The sequence below is a fragment of the Manis javanica genome, chromosome 6, assembly GCF_040802235.1.
Source record: "Manis javanica isolate MJ-LG chromosome 6, MJ_LKY, whole genome shotgun sequence".
NCBI classification, from domain to species: Eukaryota; Metazoa; Chordata; class Mammalia; order Pholidota; family Manidae; genus Manis; species Manis javanica.
The window spans coordinates 144,805,809-144,824,980 of NC_133161.1; the positions used below are offsets into that span (position 1 = coordinate 144,805,809).

At 44.7% G+C, this 19,172-nt stretch overlaps 1 protein-coding gene across 1 annotated transcript; it reads right to left on the reverse strand.

Annotated features, from left to right (window-relative positions):
• Positions 1-3,266: 3,266 nt before the first annotated feature.
• Positions 3,267-11,222, reverse strand: FOXR1 (forkhead box R1; the record flags this gene model as incomplete). Its single annotated transcript, XM_017650205.3, has 5 exons — positions 3,267-3,615; positions 4,475-4,701; positions 4,937-5,187; positions 5,285-5,359; positions 10,919-11,222. Coding segments are annotated over 5 exons (1,206 nt in total), but the record flags the coding sequence as incomplete, so codon positions are not given.
• Between the last annotated feature and the right edge of the window lie 7,950 nt (positions 11,223-19,172).

Below are 19,172 nucleotides of genomic sequence, written 5' to 3' on the forward strand. Positions count from 1 at the left end.
TCTGCTCTTCCTCTGCCCCCCAGCCCCCACCTCTGCCTCCACCTCTGCCCTAGGAGCATCAGCAGCTGCCTGCAGAGCAAGGCTGGCTTGGGGCACATCTGGAGAAGTGCTTGCTGTCGTTTTCCAGGCCTGGAAAAAAAGACCAAGAGCTAATGTCTCCTCCTGCGAGAAGCCTTCCCTGGCTCCTCCAGACAGAGGTAACTGCCTCTTCTGTGCTTCCAGAGACTATGCAGTCCACCTGTTAGAGAAGTTATTACTGTTGGGACAATTCATAGCAAACAGTGCATTTCTACTACCTCACAGGCGCCATGCTAGGCTCTGGGGCTTGGATGTGAACGTGACTTACTCTGTTGCCCACACTGGCTGCCAGTGTCACTGTGGGTGAGCACTGCTGAGACAGGGACTATATTTTGTATGTTGCTTGGTTCAGTGGTCCTCTGTGGTACCAGCCTTACCACCCTAAGAATAGAGCAAATATTTTGTAAAACTGTCTTTACCACCCTGGAATGAATGTACTGATAAAATAACCTACCCACATGTGTAATTTTAAAAAGGCTAATATAACACTTTAACTGTAATATAACAGAAAAACGGAGAGGAATGTATGATGAAATAAATATATTTCAATGGATAAATGTATTTGAAAACATGAACTAGTTGGAAATTTTCACATGCTTATAATGAATGGCTTAGATGTAAGACATGACATTCAAATGAATACTGAAAATACTTTTTCTTTATATTGAAATAACAAACGTTTGCACATGTAGAAACCCCGAGTACCAACAGATACAAACACAGGCTGACACAGGCATGTGGAATTGGTGAGTTAAGTACCAGGGCGGCCTTGCCGTCTGTGAAGTGATTTTTCGAAATGGCAAACAACCCTTGATAAACTTCCAAACCAAAAAAGTACAATCTTTTTTCATTTTACATAGTAGTTACATTCCTAGGAAATTTTGTATACATTAAAATGATGCAACGAATACTTTCTTCTTAGGTTCTTGGCACAACTCATTATAAATGGCCTGAAGTATGAGGGTCAGTTCATCAGGGTGAACGACTGTCTGCCTCCTGCCGCAAGGTTTGACTACCAATGCTTGTAACACCCCTAAATCCTTGCAGCAACCACAGAACCCCTTAGAGTCAGCGAGAGCTCCTAGTTCAGCACTGTTAAATTTCTGGCCTGCGTTTGGGAATGAATGAACAAGCTGGATCTCCAAGAGCACAGGGGTGGCGATCAAGAGGTGAGTGGGGTGGGATTTCGTGTCTGTTACCAAAATGTGCACATCAAGCAAATGAGAACTGGGGTCATTGTTCAAAGGCAGAGATTGTGGTCTGGTAGGGCACGGTCATGCTTGTCAGGAATACCATGTTTCAGAGACCAGCGGGGAGGCAGTGGGATTTCACAGAAAGTCAGGGAGTGAGAGGTGAATAAGTGTACAGGAAACGAAGGCTACTCCTCAGATGTAATGGCCATCAAAGCGAAGACATAAGAATGAGAGTAACACTGCCTGCTCCTTGAGGTGGTATATGGATCACATCTACAAATGCACGTAGAATGTCTGGTCCAAGGACTCAGTGTTGATATGCCAGACACCAGACTACACATTTTCCATTGTCCTATTTAATTCTCAAATCAAATCCAGGTGTACTTTTAATATCCCCATTTTGCATAGAAAAGAAACTGAAGTGTAGAAATGTTAAGAAAATGTGTGCTGAGGAAGACCCGGTAAAGGACAAGCTATCTGCAGAGAAAGAGCAGAGCTGAGAGTCCGAGATCGAAAATAGAAGTGTAGCAATGGTGAGGTCCAGGCTACCACCCAGAACTGTCAAATGCTGAAGGTAGACCCAGGCCATCATTAGTCCACCAGCCTCCTGGAACAGGGAGGAGACGCCCCCCCAGATTCACAATGAGCATAATAGCTGCCGTGCAGTTTCTGCTGCGAACCAGGTTCACTATGCACACTCCACTCCATCCCATATGTTCTCCGCTCAGGTACTAGAAAGAGGCATTATTAACTCTTCCTCCTATCAGGACACTCAAGCTCAAAGAGAAAATGCCTGCCCCCTCTGGAGAGAAGTGATGCCCAGTCCCTTGTGGGACAGGAGTGGGGGTGTCTGAAGGGGGAGCCATGTTTCTGTGCAGGCTGGGCAATAACAGCAGACCAGGAGAGGGAATGCAAGTGGTCATCCCACCCCCTGGGAAATCCAGTGTCACCAAGCCCTGTCTGAATGTCTGTCGCATCCTGATGCAGCTCTGAACCTTGTTCCTTTCTCACTTGTTCTCCTCAGACCTGCGGCTGCCAGCTGGCCCTGCCCTGGATGCCACGTCCACAACCCACAGCAGTCCAGCCAGGGTCTGAAGCCTGTAAGGGCTCTTAGTCCACAAGCACTCTGGCTTCTCCAGAAGGCCTGCCGGGGGAGGGGCAACAGCGCAGGCAGGGGCCACACATCTGGGCCCTGGAGACTTTCCATTCACCTTTCTCGCTGCCCCTTCTTGGCCTCCCAATGAGGGGACGTCTTTCCTTTAGCTGTCCCGTAAATGATGTTTCCCTGGGCTTCTCTTTGCTGTCCCCAGACAGTCACATCCACTCCTGTGTGTGGTGCTTTTTTGGGCCTCTGGCAGGGCTGGCTGCTACAAGGTACCTTTGCCCAAGACTATCCACATAGTCTAGAAAAATGGGAGCCATCCCAGGATCCCAAAGAGGGTTGGGTATTTTCTTCCTGCGAGGAAGAGCATGGGCTCCGTTTGTCACGCGGCTGACAACCGCCGCATTGCCTCTGAGCCCATCAGCAGCAAGCGCTGGCTTCCACCTCCACCCTCATCCCCGGCCCCAGAGACCACACACATGCCAGGCTGCTGCAGGTGACTTTAATAAGGTCTGGGCTGACTCCTGCTTCTTGGCCTTAAAGGGCAAAGAGGAAGGGCATCACCTCTGTAAGAAAAGAGAGTCAGAGGCATTGATCTGCCGTGGCAGTTACTGTTCCCTAAGCCTGGAACATTCCCCAGCAGGTGCTCTACTTCTCTCTAAGGCCCCAAAGTGACTTGGTCTCCAGCAAAAGAAAAAGCCCCCTTTGTACATATCCTCTCACACCATGCTCCTCACACTGTGTGGTCACCATTTCCCGAGGCTGCTGGGCTGTGACTTGTTTCCCCACCAACTCCCTGAACCCCAAGTCCCATGCTTGGGTGTGGGGCATCCCTCTTCTGGCAGGCACCCCTCGCCCCCAGGGCCTTACACTACTGCTGTCTTCTCCCCTTCCTACAGAAGGCACCCCGTGGTGTGACCCAGGGTTCTTCCTTGCACACTCAGCCCTGGGTCAGGACCTTGGGGTCCCCTTGTCTTGCCCCATGTGGGACAGGGCCTCACACCTGGCTGGCTCATGCACCGCTGGATACTTTCCGGCCGAGTGGAGGCCAAGGTGCGGGCCTCCTTTGCAAAGCGGCGGTGCCCCTCCTCAGTCAACTTCCAGAGGCAGGACCGTGGCCGCGTGCCGGCCCCGACCTGCATGCTGACCGGCACCTTCTCGAAGGTATCTCGGAAACACAGATTGTGACGGACCGTATTCTTCCAGCCTTCTGGAGCCGTCCGGAAAAAGGGGAAGTGCTGTCTGTGGACAGGGCAGAATGGTATGGAAAGGCGTGGGTGAGTTGGGGGCTGCCCTATTCTTGAGAATGTTCTCCCCTGGGGGCAGGAGCCTCAGTCCTTAATGGCAAGGAGAATGGCAAGCAGGCCTAGACCCGCTCTTTGCTGACTGAACCCATGGCAAAACCTCGGCCTGGCCCCAAGTCTCCTCTTAGCAGCGCAGCCTGCTGCCCAGGCTCTTCCTCCTGCGAGGGCGCAGCGCGTTGGCGTGCAGCGTGTACGGAGCGGAGGCAGGCCCACCGACTCCAGGGAGGAAGCCTGGTCGAGGAGGGACACCACTTGCGAATTAATATACAGAGACCCTCCTGCTCTGGGAAAGAGGCCTGAGAAACTCCCTCGCACTCCCGTGGGCATGACAATGAATGCTGTATGTGAGTCCCTCCTCGGCTGGGCGCGCTGGCCGCAGCGGTGCCCGGAGCTATGCAGGCAGTCCGGTCCAGCCAGTGGGAAAACGTGAGCAACTGTTGGGGAAGCCAGGTTTTGATCCTGGGTAATCTGGGCAGGGAGGGTGGGAGAACTTATGACCCAGGTGAATTTATGTTTTAAAGAACTGATATAAAAATTGGAGTTTTTTGATGTGAACAGGGGCAAGGGGTGGATATCTTCCTGTACGTGTGATGTGTAGACACCCATCTGGGGACAACCCAGAACCAGCGCCTGGGCTGCGGAGTGCTGGGAAGGCACTTATCCTTTCCGACCCAGCAGGGAACGGAGGAGATAGCAAGCAGCCCAGGGCAGACTGGAAGGTATGAGACCAGGGAAGGGACTACTGGAAGGTTCCTGAACCCCTCCCTTCCCCTCCTCACAGGGCCCCTGGCACATACTGAGTGAAACTGTAGATCTGCTGCACGTTGAGGCCACAGGGGGAACTGTTCCTTAATGCCAGTGCAATTAGGTGGAAGTAATTGAGTGGTGGCCGGGACCAGAGCCTCCCCTCCTGGCTGCTGGCTTGCCGAAGCCTCCACCTCTGGAGGGGGACCCTTTTGTGCGTGGACGGGAGAGCCACAGAGGTGCTGTCTTCCTGGTCCTTAGCCTCCTCCTCTTCTGTGAGCTGGAGGAGACAGAGCAGGAGCTGATCCCGACTCCACAGCCTCTGCCCCAGGGGTGCAATGGCAGAAGGGGTAGCGGTCCAGGGCCACCGTCTGAGCTTCTCAACCCAAGGGTACAGCTCATTTGGGGGCCCATTAACCTTTGTTATTCCTAAGAAAACAGAACTCTGACTTGTATCCCTGTGCCCACCCTGCCTGCAGCCCCAAGTCTGGCCCACACCCCCCAGAAATCCCTACCTCCCAGTTGCAGGGGCAAGAGGCAGACATCTTCGGAGGGGAAGACTGCTCACTGGAGGAAGGTGGCAGTGATTCCCCCTCCATGGCCCCTGAGCAGTTGGCAAAGTCTTCCACTTTTGAGGGTGGCTGAGGGGAGGGGAGTGCCCTTGTCAGGTCCTCCCCCTCGCCGGGTTCTGGAACTTCCAGCTTCCCAGGGGGAAACACCCTGTTGGGGTTCACCCACATCCACAGGTTGGGCTTAAAATCCGGGCCTGTGGAGAGAGGAGGCAGTGCGGGCCACAGGCCCCTGGCGTGGGTGTCCAGCCCAGGCACAGCGCCCAGTCAGAGAACTCACTCCCCTGTACTCACCATCCTTTTCAAGGTTGGGTTTTTTTCCCAGAGGTGATTTTGGTGGCTTAGCTATTTGGAGCCTATATCGGGCAACTGTCAAAAAGAAAAACAAAAGAGGGTAAAAATGCCCTAGGATTTCTGTGGCAGCCCCATAATCCGGGACCTGAAGATTTCCCTGGGAGGCGGCCGTGGGCCCTGCCTGGGCAGTTATGACACCACATTCTCGGGCGTTCCTGACGCACCTGACCTTCTCATTCTCCTCAGTGTCCTTCTAGCACCACGTACACTGTCCCCAAAGATGCCCGAGGCTTCAGTCACCATCTATAAACTTAGGGCTTCTGAATTTTTACCTCTAGCCCTTAAGCAGAGCTGCCTCTGGGATGTCTTTACTTGGACAACACACAGGCACTTCAAACTCCACATTTCTAGAACTGAACTCCGTCTTCCTGCTCCTCCTCCTGTATTCTTTGTCTCGGCAAGTGGCACCACCATCTAACTAGCTGTTCAGGCCAGAGTCTTGGAAATCCTTCTTGACTTCTCCTTCCCCTACAGTCGCACTCAGTCGGTCACCAGGGCCTGCCATCCTAGTCCAAGCCATGATGGAATGGGCCTGTTGATCCTCCTTTCTTTAACTGATCATATTGTAGTTTGAGGGCTCCTGCCAGTGTTAATCCAATCTTGTCACCCTTCTGCTTAAAACCTCTTCATGGCTTTTCAGTACCCTTGGGCCAAATCTAAATTCCTTGAGACAGCTGACAAGGCCCTGGCCGCTCATCAGTGCTGAGTCCTTCCTCCCTGGCTCTCCGCCCTTCTCCAGCAAACCACCCTCTAGATCCTAGGCCTCCCCAGGAGCTGTTTCCATTGCCAGAAACACTCCCCTCTTTCTGTTTGCCTAGTTAATTGCTACTCATCCATCAGGTCTGTTTAGACATCTTTCTAAAGCAGCCCTTGTCTGACCACCTGTCTGAACACTCCCACAGCACACATTTTCTTGCAATTATTTACTTAGAGCCTATCTCCAGGTCTGTCCTGTTTGCTGCTTGGTACATGGGAGGAGCTCAACTGAATTGAATGAATGAATGCATGGTGGGTTAAGAGTAAATCAAATGTATATGAAAACTTTCTGCTTGACTCTATGCCATCTCCTTGTGGTTAGGGGGAACTATCTACCCACCTCCACACACACATATGAGTGTTGTCATATTACAGATGAATCTCGGTTTGCCTCGAAAATGATATACCTGTTGGAGAGCTCAGCGATTAGGAAGGATGCCTATTACATTGTTAATGTTCAACAGAGTATTTGAAAAAGGAGAAAGTAGCAAGAGATATAAGGTTGGAAAGAAGGCAAAACTACCATATTTTACAGAAAAAAAGATCAACATTAGAGCCATACAAAATCAATATACAAATTATTAGAACCAATAGGAGTTCAGCAAGTTTGCTAGGTATAAAAGCAACAGGCTAATTAATACTATTTCTCTGTGCCAGTATTAAGAAACTGGGAAATACAATAAAAAAAATACTGTTCATGATAGCAACCAGAATTACAGTGTCTAGGAGTCAACCCAAAGAATGACCTAGACACTTATGGGAAAAAGATGCAATCAGTATTAAGGCTATAAAACTTGAGTAAGTGAAGACACATTATACATATTTTCAAAAAGCCAATTACTCTCAGATTAAACTTTGCATTGTATGCAGATATAATACATAAAAATTAAAAGGTTCTGAATAAAAATCACGAGCCAAAATAAAAAGACAATGATAAACCAGAAAAAAATTTTCAACTCATAAAGTCTTAATCCTCTAATAAACAGATAGTCTATTTCTTATTGATTTGCAGGCACTAACATAAACCTATAAACAGGCAACAGACATGAATCAATATTCACAAGATACCTGAGTAACTAACACGACCCTCAGTGTCACTACTAATAAGAACACAACAAAATAATGAGAGAATACTTACATCCAACTAAAACAATTACAAAAACAGATAATACCAATTGTTGACAAAGATGAAAGGAAGCAGAATCCTTTATTACACTGCAGATCTGAATTGGTGCTGCCATTGTGAAGGACTATAATTTACTACACTTACTGTGTACTCCTGGGTATGTATATTCAGTTAATACATGAATTTATAGACTAATCTTCATTGTTACTGTCATCTACCAAACTCTGGGGCCCTCCCCCTCATTTAAAGGAGTTTAGCTCCTGGCTCACTGTCACTAACACAAACACTACTCCTGCCTTAAATCTAGGTTAGGTGTATAGGTGAATCTCCTAATAATCTGGCTTCTCGGTTTCTTGAATTCTTCTCATCCAAAGGTTTTGTCTTCCACCCTACTTTAGGCATTTTTTCTCATGGCTATAACCTAAACTGATAATGGCAACCTCTCTATTTTGTGCTCCACATAAAAATGCATCACCTCCGTCTTTCCAGCTAATTTGCTCTCAACTCCAACCACCCTTTGTTACCACTGATATCACCAGTCCATTGATCCGTGGCTTTAGAGCAGGGTTATGGTTTGGCCAAGCAAGTGCTCCAAAGCCATAGAAGGTCAAAGTCATTGACAGTGTATGTAAGAGAGGCCACGTGTGACCAAGGGATTCCCAGTGAGTTAAAGGGACAACATCCAGGAACTGAGAGCAGTCAGAGTGACAGGAACAACAGACTGGCATGGTGGCCAGTCTCCCTCCCTGGCACAGTGCCCTGGGGCCTTTTCAAGGACAATCCTCTCCTCTCTTTTTGTTATTTTTTTGGTCTCTATTGGGTCATTCTCATCAGCATTCAAATATGATGACAATTCTCTCATTTTATTAAAAAGAGCTTTTGACCCTATTTTCTGTGCTAGGCCACTACTCCAGATTTTTGCTTTCCTTTGAGGCAGAGCTCCGTGAAAGAACTGCCTGTACTTTCTGTCCCCGTTTGCCTTCCTCCCACCCTTGACAGTCAGGCTTTCCCCTCCACCCCTCCACCCAAACCACTATCGTCAAGGGTGCCGATGCCAATGGTATCTTTCCGGTTTGCTCAATCCAGCCATCAGCACCTCTCCCCAACCGCTCCTTTCTTGAACACTCTTCACTTGTTTCCAGGAGACCACCATCTCTTGGTTTTGATTCTCAATGGTCTTTTCCTCAGTTTTTGCTGGTTCTCTCTCTGGTCTCCAGTCTCTTTACAATGGGATGCCCTGGGGCTCATCCCTGGGTCCTCTCTTTTCACACTTCTAAACTACCATTTATCTGCACCAAAGACTCCAATTTTTTATGTGTAGTTCACACCTCTTTCTGGTACTACAGATTTAGATACCCACCTGCTTACTCAACTTTTCTACTTGGGTACCTAAAAAGTATCTTAAATTCAGCGGTCCCATACAATTCTTGCTCTTTCTCCCTAAAGCAGTCCTACCAGAAGCTCCCTCCACCCCAGTACAAGGCAACCCTATCCTTTGACTTGATCAGCCAAGAACTTTGGAAGAGTCACTTTATAATCTCTCTTTTATAACCACAGATTCAATCCATCAGCGAATTCAGCTGGGTCCGCCTTCTCTGCTACCACCCCAATGGCCCAGGCAATCACACCTCCTGTCTGGATTACTCTAGGAGCCTCTGACTAGTCTCCTGGCTTCTTTTCCCTACATTTGCAATGTACCCTCAACACAGTAGCCATATTGATCTTTTCAGAATATGGGTTGTGGGTAAAACTGCACTATTTCCAGAATCTCTCACCTGGCTTTAGTACATCTCCATATCAACAGGCTCCTAAAGGGTGGAGAGAAGTAGTTCACTTCCATATCAATGGGTAATTACCTGGGCAACAGAGGGCTTATTTAAACCTGAGAGTTTTGGGGGAGGAGCATTTGCTTGCTTCTGCTGGAGCAGGAGAGAGATCCTGTCCCCAGAGGGCTGTTTGTAAGCAATAAACGGGTTTAAACTTTATTTCTTCCTCTGACTGATTTCGGTTTCAGCTAGGTATTTTTCCCCGGGATTTCCTCTCCCTGGAGTTACATGGGCCTTGCAGGATCAGTTACATAATTTGCAGGGCCCAGTACAAAATAAAAATGAAGGGTTCCTTGTTCAAAAATCTCAAGACAGTGATAGCAGAGCATTAAACCAAGCCCAGGCATCCTGTGCAACTACAGAGGTCCCACACTCACATAGCTGGCCGCCAAGTTACTCCTCTGCTCAGAACTCTTCAACCACGCCGTATCTTACGGGGAAGTCAACCCCAGTCCCTAAAGCAGAAGAGGCGCTCCTCCTGATCTCTGCTCTAACATCCTCTGAGCTCTCCTCGTCATTTACTCTGATCCAGCTTCTTTACTGGGCCTCGGCCGCTCCAGGCATATTCCTTCCTTCAGGCTTTTGTGCTGGTTATTTCTTCTGTCTGGGAAACTTTTCCTCTAAATATCCTCTTGGCCCCCTTTCTCACCTCCTTCAACTCTGCTAAATAGAAGACTCCCAATGAAGCCCATTTTAAGCCCAAATTTAAAATGATCTTAATTTAAAACCGTAGCTACCACCACCTCCACTCCTCCATTCCTGAGCCTTCTATGTCTTTCCTTCCCCCATCTCAGTTACCATCTTATACTGTGTGTATTTTTCGTGTGGATTGTCTGTCAGCCCCCAGGAGACTGCAAGCTTCATGAAGACTTGTCTGTTTTGTTCATTTATATTTTAGGTGACTATCCAGAACAGTGCCTGGCAAATTGGAGGTGCTCAATAAATATTTCTTGCATCAGTGAAGACATGGGAATGTCCATCAGCATTACTTATGGTAGCAAAGAGTTAGAGGCATTGTAGGCTTCCATCAGTAAGGAGAATTAAAATGCAAAAGGTAGTTTATGCTGATGATAGAATAGGACACAGCAGTCAGAAATAAGGAACCGGGTCTGCATCTAGGGACCAGAAGAGCTCAGACACAAGAAGTGGAAAACAAAGCAATAAGCATTATGTAAATGAAGGTCACCTACAGACACAAAATAATGCTAAATGATTTTCAAAGATAACAGATCTAAAGACATTGAATTGATTAGGATAGATACATGGATAGGAGGTGACTGAAGTAGGAGTGGCCATTGAAGGGGGAAAATGAGTTAATTCAACTACCTTGGCCCCAACAGACCAGCAATAATGGGCCAGGAACCATAAAGTGATGACCTCCACTCTCTGCACTTGAGCTCCAGAGGAAGAATGCATTTTTAAAGAACCACGACGTCCAACCATCCATTCGGCAGTTACTGAGCACCTCTGGGTGTCGGTAATGTATTTAGAGGTGGGGATAAGGCGGAACAAAACTGGTACTATTTCATTAAGTGAAAAATTAGTAAAACAGGTAGTGCGCCAAATGGCGATAGGCGTCTTGGAAAGAAGGCCGAGGAGGCCTAGAAAGCCCTGGGAGGGGGCGGGGTGGGTGCGTAGAGTGGAAAGGCGCCGTGCCGGGGCCTGACCCCTGCGCTCCGCGGGCTTTCAGTCGAGGCCACCGCCCAGGCGTCACCCGGCCAAGTAGGGGGCTGGGGGCTGGGGCGCCGGGGCTCAGCGGAGGGGGGCGCAGCGCAGGCAGGGCCCCCGCGGGTGCGGGGAGCTGACGGCCGGCGCCCCACGAGCCCCCCGGCGGCCGCCCCTCCCCCTCTCCCCCCAGGCACTCACGGTTCTGCTCGGCTAAGGGCAGGTGCGCCGTGGTGGAGGCCAGATAAGACTCGGTCCCCAAGTCCCAGTCCAGCAGTGCCGGGACCTGGCCATGGAGGCTGGCCCAGAGGTCGAGGTGTTGGAGTTTCAGGTCCACCTTCAGGGTCAGGAGAGAGAGGGAGCCCAGCGGAGGAGGGAGAGGAGGGAGAGACTGAGGCGGGGGCCTCGGAGCCACGTCCTCAAATACCCGGGCCCTGATGGAGTCAGGTCGGAGGCCGCTCAGGTGCGGCGAGTCCCCATCCGACGCCTTTAATCGCCTCTGGCCTCAGCTGAGCACTTAGATGGCTTTCCTCACCCGCTACGCTTTCATTCTGGGGTAGGAGGACCTCAGGGGTCCCGAAGGGAGGTATCTCGGGCCCCCTTCCGCCTCTCCATTTGACCAGAGCCCTTGTTTTATCTGGCAGGTTCGTTTACCACTTCAGAATGATCTGGCGATGGTCTTAATAGCTACTTTCTAGAAGTCCTGATAGATTTAATGGCTTATCCAACATCGCATCTGCAGGACGGAGACAGGATTGTAAGCGTGATTTTTCTTCTCTCGTTTATTTATTCTTTTGTTTGTTTTTACATATTCATGTATTTATTTAAGATACGTGCCATTTTTTATAGAAACGTGCATGTGTGTACTTATAATTTTAGTAAGTATTTACAGGTTATTTTCCAACAGTATGACAACAGTATATGAGAGTATCTATCAGGTTCCCCATATCCTGGCAAGCAATGGATGGTAACAATAAAATTTGTTCTGTTTTTGTCTACTTGAGGAGTGAAAAATGGTATCTCATTGTTTTACTTACATATCTCTAACTACTAATAGATTTAGCATATTTTAAATTTTTATGTAGTCAAATATATATTTTTTAAATGGCTCTTGTGTTAGTGAAGTTTTTTTTTTTGAGAGGGCATCTCTCATATTTATTGATCAAATGGTTGTTAACAACAATAAAATTCTGTATAGAGGAGTCAATGCTCAATGCACAATCATTAATCCATCTCAAGCCTAATTTTCGTCAGTCTCCAATCTTCTGAAGCATAACGAACAAGTTCTTACATGGTGAACGAATTCTTACATAGTGAATAAGTTCTTACATGGTGAACAGTGCAAGGGCAGTCATCACAGAAACTTTCGGTTTTGATCACGCATTATGAACTATAAACAATCAGGTCAAATATGAATATTCATTTGATTTTTATACTTGATTTATATGTGGATCCCACATTTCTCCCTTTATTATCATTATTATTTTTATTTTTAATAAAATGCTGAAGTGGTAGATAGACGCAAGATAAAGGTAGAAAACATAGTTTAGTGTTGTAAGAGAGCAATTGTAGATGATCAGGTGTGTGCCTGTAGACTATGTGTTAATCCAGGCTAGACAAGGGCATTAAAACATCCATGGATGCAGAAGATTTCTCTCAAAAAAGGGGGGTTGAGGTTCTAAGCTTCAGCTCTGTTGATTTCCAATTTCTCACCTGATGGCCCCCTGCAACTGTGCCTGTCTTAGGTTGTTCCTCCCTTGAGGAATCTTACCCGTCTCTGGCTAACCAGTCATTGAAGTTTTTTTTTTTACTGCAGTTATATAATATCCTAAAATCATAATATTTTTACCGTATTTTTTCATTTAGCTCTTCGATCTACCTGGAATTTATTTTTGTACCTAGAGTGAATTTATTTTGTACCTAGTGTTGTGTACCCAATGAGACAGGAACCTGTGTTTGTATTTGCTACACTAATAACCAGTTTTGCCAATACTTTTTAGTCCACACAGAGTTGATACTAACTCCCCCACTAATTGCAGTCCCATGAGACTGATATCAAAGCTGTAAGACCTATTTATTTGTTTATTTAAATAGAACTACCAAGTTAGCCAGAATGTTATGTTCCTCCTTGAACACTTGCTCCCCAGTGGAAAACCCTATATGGGAAACTGAACTATTAAACGCTGCTTAGGGGGGTTAGGACTAGAAAACAGTTAAAAATCTTAGTGACTATTGTTAGAAGTCTATGACTGCCTTTGGTATAATAAAAAATAAGTATTTTGTCTTTGTTCCCCATTCAAAAATCCTACACCCTGGAATTCCCTGATAGAGGAGCATCTTTTGTTATTTATAATGAGACCCTTTCCACCACCCCAGAGTTTATGTTAATAAGGTGAGTTATGGTGGAGCCCCTAGTTAGCCTCAGGATGAGACTGGTCAGCAGAAAGGCCAACTGATGAGAGGGTGGGAACTTTCAGCCCCACTCCTGAAAGAAGGGTGGGGTGCACTGGCGACTGAGCTCTCTAAACACGCTTGAACCAGAAGATTCTGAGAGTTTCAGAATTAGTGAGCACACCCAGCTCCACAGGTACAGAAGCCTGTGTTCATGATCTTTCTGGACCTTTCCTTATGCACCTCTTCATCTGGCTATCCATCTGTATCCTTCCAAAGGATGCAAAGGGTATGTATAATATCCGGTGTGAATCTATGTGTCTTCCTGAGTTCTGTGTGCCATCCTAGGACATTACTGAACTTTAGGAGGATGTCATGGGAAGTCCCAATTTATAGCCAGTTGGTCAGAAGTGCAGGAGGTCTGGAACTGGTGGCTGGCACCTGAAGTTGGGGTTAAGCTGTGAAGTCTTTGACACAGCTGGTGTCTTTTTTTTTTTTTAAGGATCCATGCTGCCCATCACCTTTCATTCAGTAATTCTTTTCCTATATGGAAATCTTCATTTAGATTCTTAATTCTTGCCTTCAGTAAACAACGTGTCAGTTACGGGAGGGCTAGTGGCATGCAGGTGAAAGATGAACAAAATTCCTGAGTGTGAACCAAAACGTGAGCCATCCAGGAGGCAGTGTTTTGAGGACGGTTTCAGAGCTGAGAAAGACAAGTAAGGCAGCAGATGCGCCTGCCGCCAGGGGTGGGGCCGCGGCCACCCGCTGCCGAGTTTCCTCTATTCTTCTGTTTTTAATTGAAGTATAGTTGATATAATATAATAATAGTTTCAGGTGTATAACATGGTGATTGGTCATTCATACACAAGATGTTCACCGCAGTAAGTGTAGTTGTCATCTGTCCCCGTTAAATGGTGGTTTCGAATTTTTTAAAAAGTAATTTTAAATTTACAGAAAAATCCCAAGACTACTAAAAAAAAAATCCCTGGATTCCTAAATCCTGTAATTCACCAACTACACCAATTATTAACATTTTATCACACTTTAATTTTTTTCTTCATTTATTATGACATATTATTCTTTTCTGAACTATTTGAGGGTAATATGCGGACATGAAGCCTCTTTACCCATAAACACCTCAGCATGTTCCCTCAAAACAGGATATTGTCTTACATAACCAAAAAATCAGAAATGAGAAAATGATCAAAATTAGAAAATGTAAAACATGATTCAATCCTTTATTTAATATACTGATCCTATTCACATTTCGCCCGTTGTCCCAATAATAAATACCCTTTATATATATTTGTTTTCTGGTCCAGGACCCAGTTCAGGGTCATGCAGTGCATTTAATTTTCACATCTCTTTAGTCTCTTAATCTGGAGCAGTTTCTCAGCCTTTTTAATCTCCCATATAGTGACATTTTTGAAGGGTACAAACCACTGACTTTGTAGAATGTCCCTTAGTTTAGGTTTGTGTTGACAATTTTTCGTCATTAGACTTAAGCACTTTTGGCAGGAATACCACAGAAGTATTGTTTCCTAAGAGGCACATGTCAGTTTGTCTCATTATTTGTGATGTTAGTTAACTTCAGTCACTTGGTTTGAAGGTGTCCACCAGGTTTCTCTACTGTAAAGTTACCTTTCTTCCCCCTTTTGTGATTAGTAAATAATTCATGGGGAGATAATTTGATACAAAATCCTGTTCCTCATGAAGCCTGGGCCCACTAATTCTAGCATGCATTTGGGATTCTTGCCTGACTCAGTCATTACTATGGTGGGTGTAAAATGGTTTTTCTAACCCTGTCATTCTTTTCCATTTATTTAGTTGGCATATACAGTAAGGAAGAGTTTTTCTTATGCCCTATTTGTTTGTTTGTTGTCAGTATGGACTCAAAGGATTCTTACTTTATAGGGTGGATTATAGTTCATTACTATCATTATTTGTTGTAAACCCCAGACTGCCCCAGATATTGGCCAGCCTGTGAGCTGGCCCCCTCGGAGTCCTTTGCGCATTCAGGCTTCCCCATCGGAACCCACCAGCCCTGTATTGTGTTGCCTGTGTCTTATCTATTAGACCAGAAACTTTGAGACTATCTGGCCCTTGGAGACTCTCAATAAATGTTTCAACTACAGTGAAAACAATACTTTTGATGAGTTTGTTAGGACCCTTCCTTAATACCAATAATAGTAATTTTAATAACTTCCTAATTATAAAAATAATACGCATTTGATATGGAAAACTTAGAAATATAGAAAGCACAAAGGGAAAAACAATAAATCTAAAATCATTCTTTGTATCAACCGGAGATAATAATTGATTACATTTTGATGTATATTCTAATTTTTTTCCTTATGTTTCATTTTTGTTTTATATATATATTTTTTTCCTTGTTTTTTTATTTTATTTTATTTTATTTATTTATTTTTTGAGAGGGCATCTCTCATATTCATTGATCAAATGGTTGTTAACAACAATAAAATTCTGTATAGGGGACTCAATGCTCAATGTACAGTCATTAATCCACCCCAAGCCCAACTCTCGTCAGTCTCCAAACTTCTGAAGCATAACGAACAAGTTCTTATATGGTGAACAAATTCTTACATAGTGAACAGTACAAGGGCATTCATCACAGAAACTTTCAGTTTTGATCACACATTATGAACTATAAACAATCAGGTAAAATATGAATATTCGTTTGATTTTTATACTTGATTTATATGTGAATCCCACATTTCTCCCTTATTATTATTTTTTATTTTTATTTTTATTTTTTTTAATAAAATGCTGAAGTGGTAGGTAGATGCAAGATAAAGGTAGAAAACATAGTTTAGTGCTGTAAGAGCAAATGTAGATAATCAGGTGTGTGCCTGTAGACTAAGTGTTAATCCGAGCTAGACAAGGGCAATAAAACATGCATGGATGCAGAAGATTTCTCTCAAAACAAGGGGGGTGAGGTTCTAAGCCTCACCTCTGTGGATCCCCAATTTCTCACCTGATGGCCCCCCTGCGACTATGCCTGTCTTAGGTTGTTCCTCCCTTGAGGAATCTTACCTGTCTCTGGCTAACCAGTCATCTTCCGGGGCCATACAGGGAGATGTAAAGTTGGTAAGTGAGAGAAAGGCAATATTGTTTGAGAAGGTTAGCTTTTTACTTCTTTGCAGATTTATGCCCTGTGGCTTTTATGCCCAGTATTTGTCTTGAGGTGTTTTTACCACTTGGAAGAATTATGATACTCGGTAAATTCGATATGAGGCACGAATTGTATTTAAGGGTTGTAATTAGGAAGGAAGAAGAAAAGCTATAGAGGTAGCAGACGGAAGAAAACATGGGAAGATTGATTATTTCTTTGACATATCTTCTTGTAGAGTAACTTAAGCATGTATAGGTTTTAAACTACTAATTAAATTGCATACACACATTAACATAATAGGAATACAGTTACATAACCAAAGCAGACCTATAATTACCAGCCATCTCCAGTGAAACCAAGAAAACCAGTTAGGCACCCTAGGCATTTGTGAAAACTTATCTATGATAAGGTGGATATTGTCCAACTGAACTTGAACAGTCTGAGAGAAATCAGACAAATTAAAACAACCCATTCCTGGGAACTGTTCACATCCCATATGCTCTTTTAACAGTAGATAGTCTGTAGTTGTAAGATTTTGGGGCGCTACAACTTGTACTTCTCCTAATTCTTGGTTGAGTTCCAACAGTATAGATCCAGTCAAATTTGTTGTTTTACTGGAAGGACAGGCCAGCTTAGGTATCTCCTTCTTCATTCCAATGGCAAGTCCAGGAAACGGTGGGATGGATGCAGCTACAACTGCAGCATTGCCTGGATCTTTGTGGAGGTTTTTTGATGATCATCTTCTGGTATGAGTCTTCCAGAGAGTGCTGATGTTGGAATTTCTTCTTCATATCGTATCTTAGTTCATTTTCTGGGTAGCCAAATTAGGCTTTGATCCTCTGTATAAACACAAACAGACCCTTTGCCCACACTTTGATATGCCCTTTATACCATTGTGTAGAACTCATTGGAGGTCACCACACAGGAACTGCTTTTTTTTTTTTTTAAGAGAAAGGAATATTATCAGAAAAGTGTACATCCATAGCTGATCATCTGACACCCTTTAAGTGATCAAAATTAAGGATATTTAAAGCATGCGTTAATCATTGATTTACAGTTAGTTTTATCCTATCAGGGAGTAATCCCCCTTTTCATTCTTTCTTTTTTTTTGTTATCTTTAATCTGCACTTATATGAAGAATATTATGATTACTAGGCTCTCCTCTATACCAGGTCCCCCCTATAAACCCCTTTACAGTCACTGTCAGCAGCATAGCAAAATGTTGTACAATCACTACTTGTCTTCTCTGTGTTGTACAGCCCTCCCCTTTCTCCCAACCCGCCATGCATGCTAATCTTAATACCCCCCTTCTCCCCCCACTTATCCCTCCCTACCCACCCATCCTCCCCAGTCCCTTTCCCTTTGGTACCTGTTAGTCCATTCTTGGGTTCTGTGATTCTGCTGCTGTTTTGTTCCTTCAGTTTTTCCTTTGTTCTTATACTCCACAGATGAGTGAAATCATTTGGTATTTCTCTTTCTCCGCTTGGCTTATTTCACTGAGCATAATACCCTCCAGCTCCATCCATGTTGTTGCAAATGGTAGGATTTGCCCTCTTCTTATGCCTGAGTACTATTCCATTGTGTATATGTACCACATCTTCTTTATCCATTCATCTACTGATGGACATTTAGGTTGCTTCCAATTCTTGGCTATTGTAAATAGTGCTGCAATAAACATGGGGGTGCATCTGTCTTTCTCAAACTTGATTGCTGCATTCTTAGGGTAAATTCCTAGGAGTGGAATTCCTGGGTCAAATGGTAAGTCTGTTTTGAGCATTTTGATGAACCTCCATACTGCTTTCCACAATGGTTGAACTAATTTACATTCCCACCAGCAGTGTAGGAGGGTTCCCCTTTCTCCACAGCCTCGCCAACATTTGTTGTTGTTTGTCTTTTGGATGGCAGCTATCCTTACTGGTGTGAGGTGATACCTCATTGTAGTTTTCATTTGCATTTCTCTGATAATTAGCGATGTGGAGCATCTTTTCATGTGTCTGTTGGCCATCTGTATTTCTTTTTTGGAGAACTGTCTGTTCAGTTCCTCTGCCCATTTTTTCATTGGATTATTTGTTTTTTGTTTGTTGAGGCATGTGAGCTCTTTATATATTTTGGACGTCAAGCCTTTATCGGATCTGTCATTTTCAAATATATTCTCCCATACTGTAGGGTTCCTTTTTGTTCTATTGATGGTGTCTTTTGCTGTACAGAAGCTTTTCAGCTTAATATAGTCCCACTTGTTCATTTTTGCTGTTGTTTTCCTTGCCCAGGGAGATATGTTCAAGAAGAGGTCACTCATGTTTATGTCTAAAAGGCTTTTGCCTATGTTTTTTTCTAAAAGTTTTATGGTTTCATGACTTACATTCAGGTCTTTGATCCATTTGGAGTTTACTTTGGTGTATGGGGTTAGACAATGGTCCAGTTTCATTCTCCTACATGTAGCTGTCCAGTTTTGCCAGCACCATCTGTTGAAGAGACTGTCCTTTCCCCATTGTATGTCCATGGCTCCTTTATCAAATATTAATTGACCATATATGTTTGGATTAATGTCTGGAGTCTCTAATCTGTTCCACTGGTCTGTGGCTCTGTTCTTGTGCCAGCACCAAATTGTCTTGATTACTATGGCTTTGTAGTAGAGCTTGAAGTTGGGGAGTGAGATCCCCCCTACTTTATTCTTCTTTCTCGGGATTGCTTTGGCTATTCGGGGTCTTTGATGTTTCCATATGAATTTTTGAATTATTTGTTCCAGTTCATTGAAGAATGTTGCTGGTAATTTGATAGGGATTGCATCAAATCTGTATATTGCTTTGGGCAGGATGGCCATTTTGACGATATTAATTATTCCTAGCCATGAGCATGGGATGAGTTTCCATTTGTTAGTGTCCCCTTTAATTTCTCTTAAGAGTGACTTGTAGTTTTCAGGGTATAGGC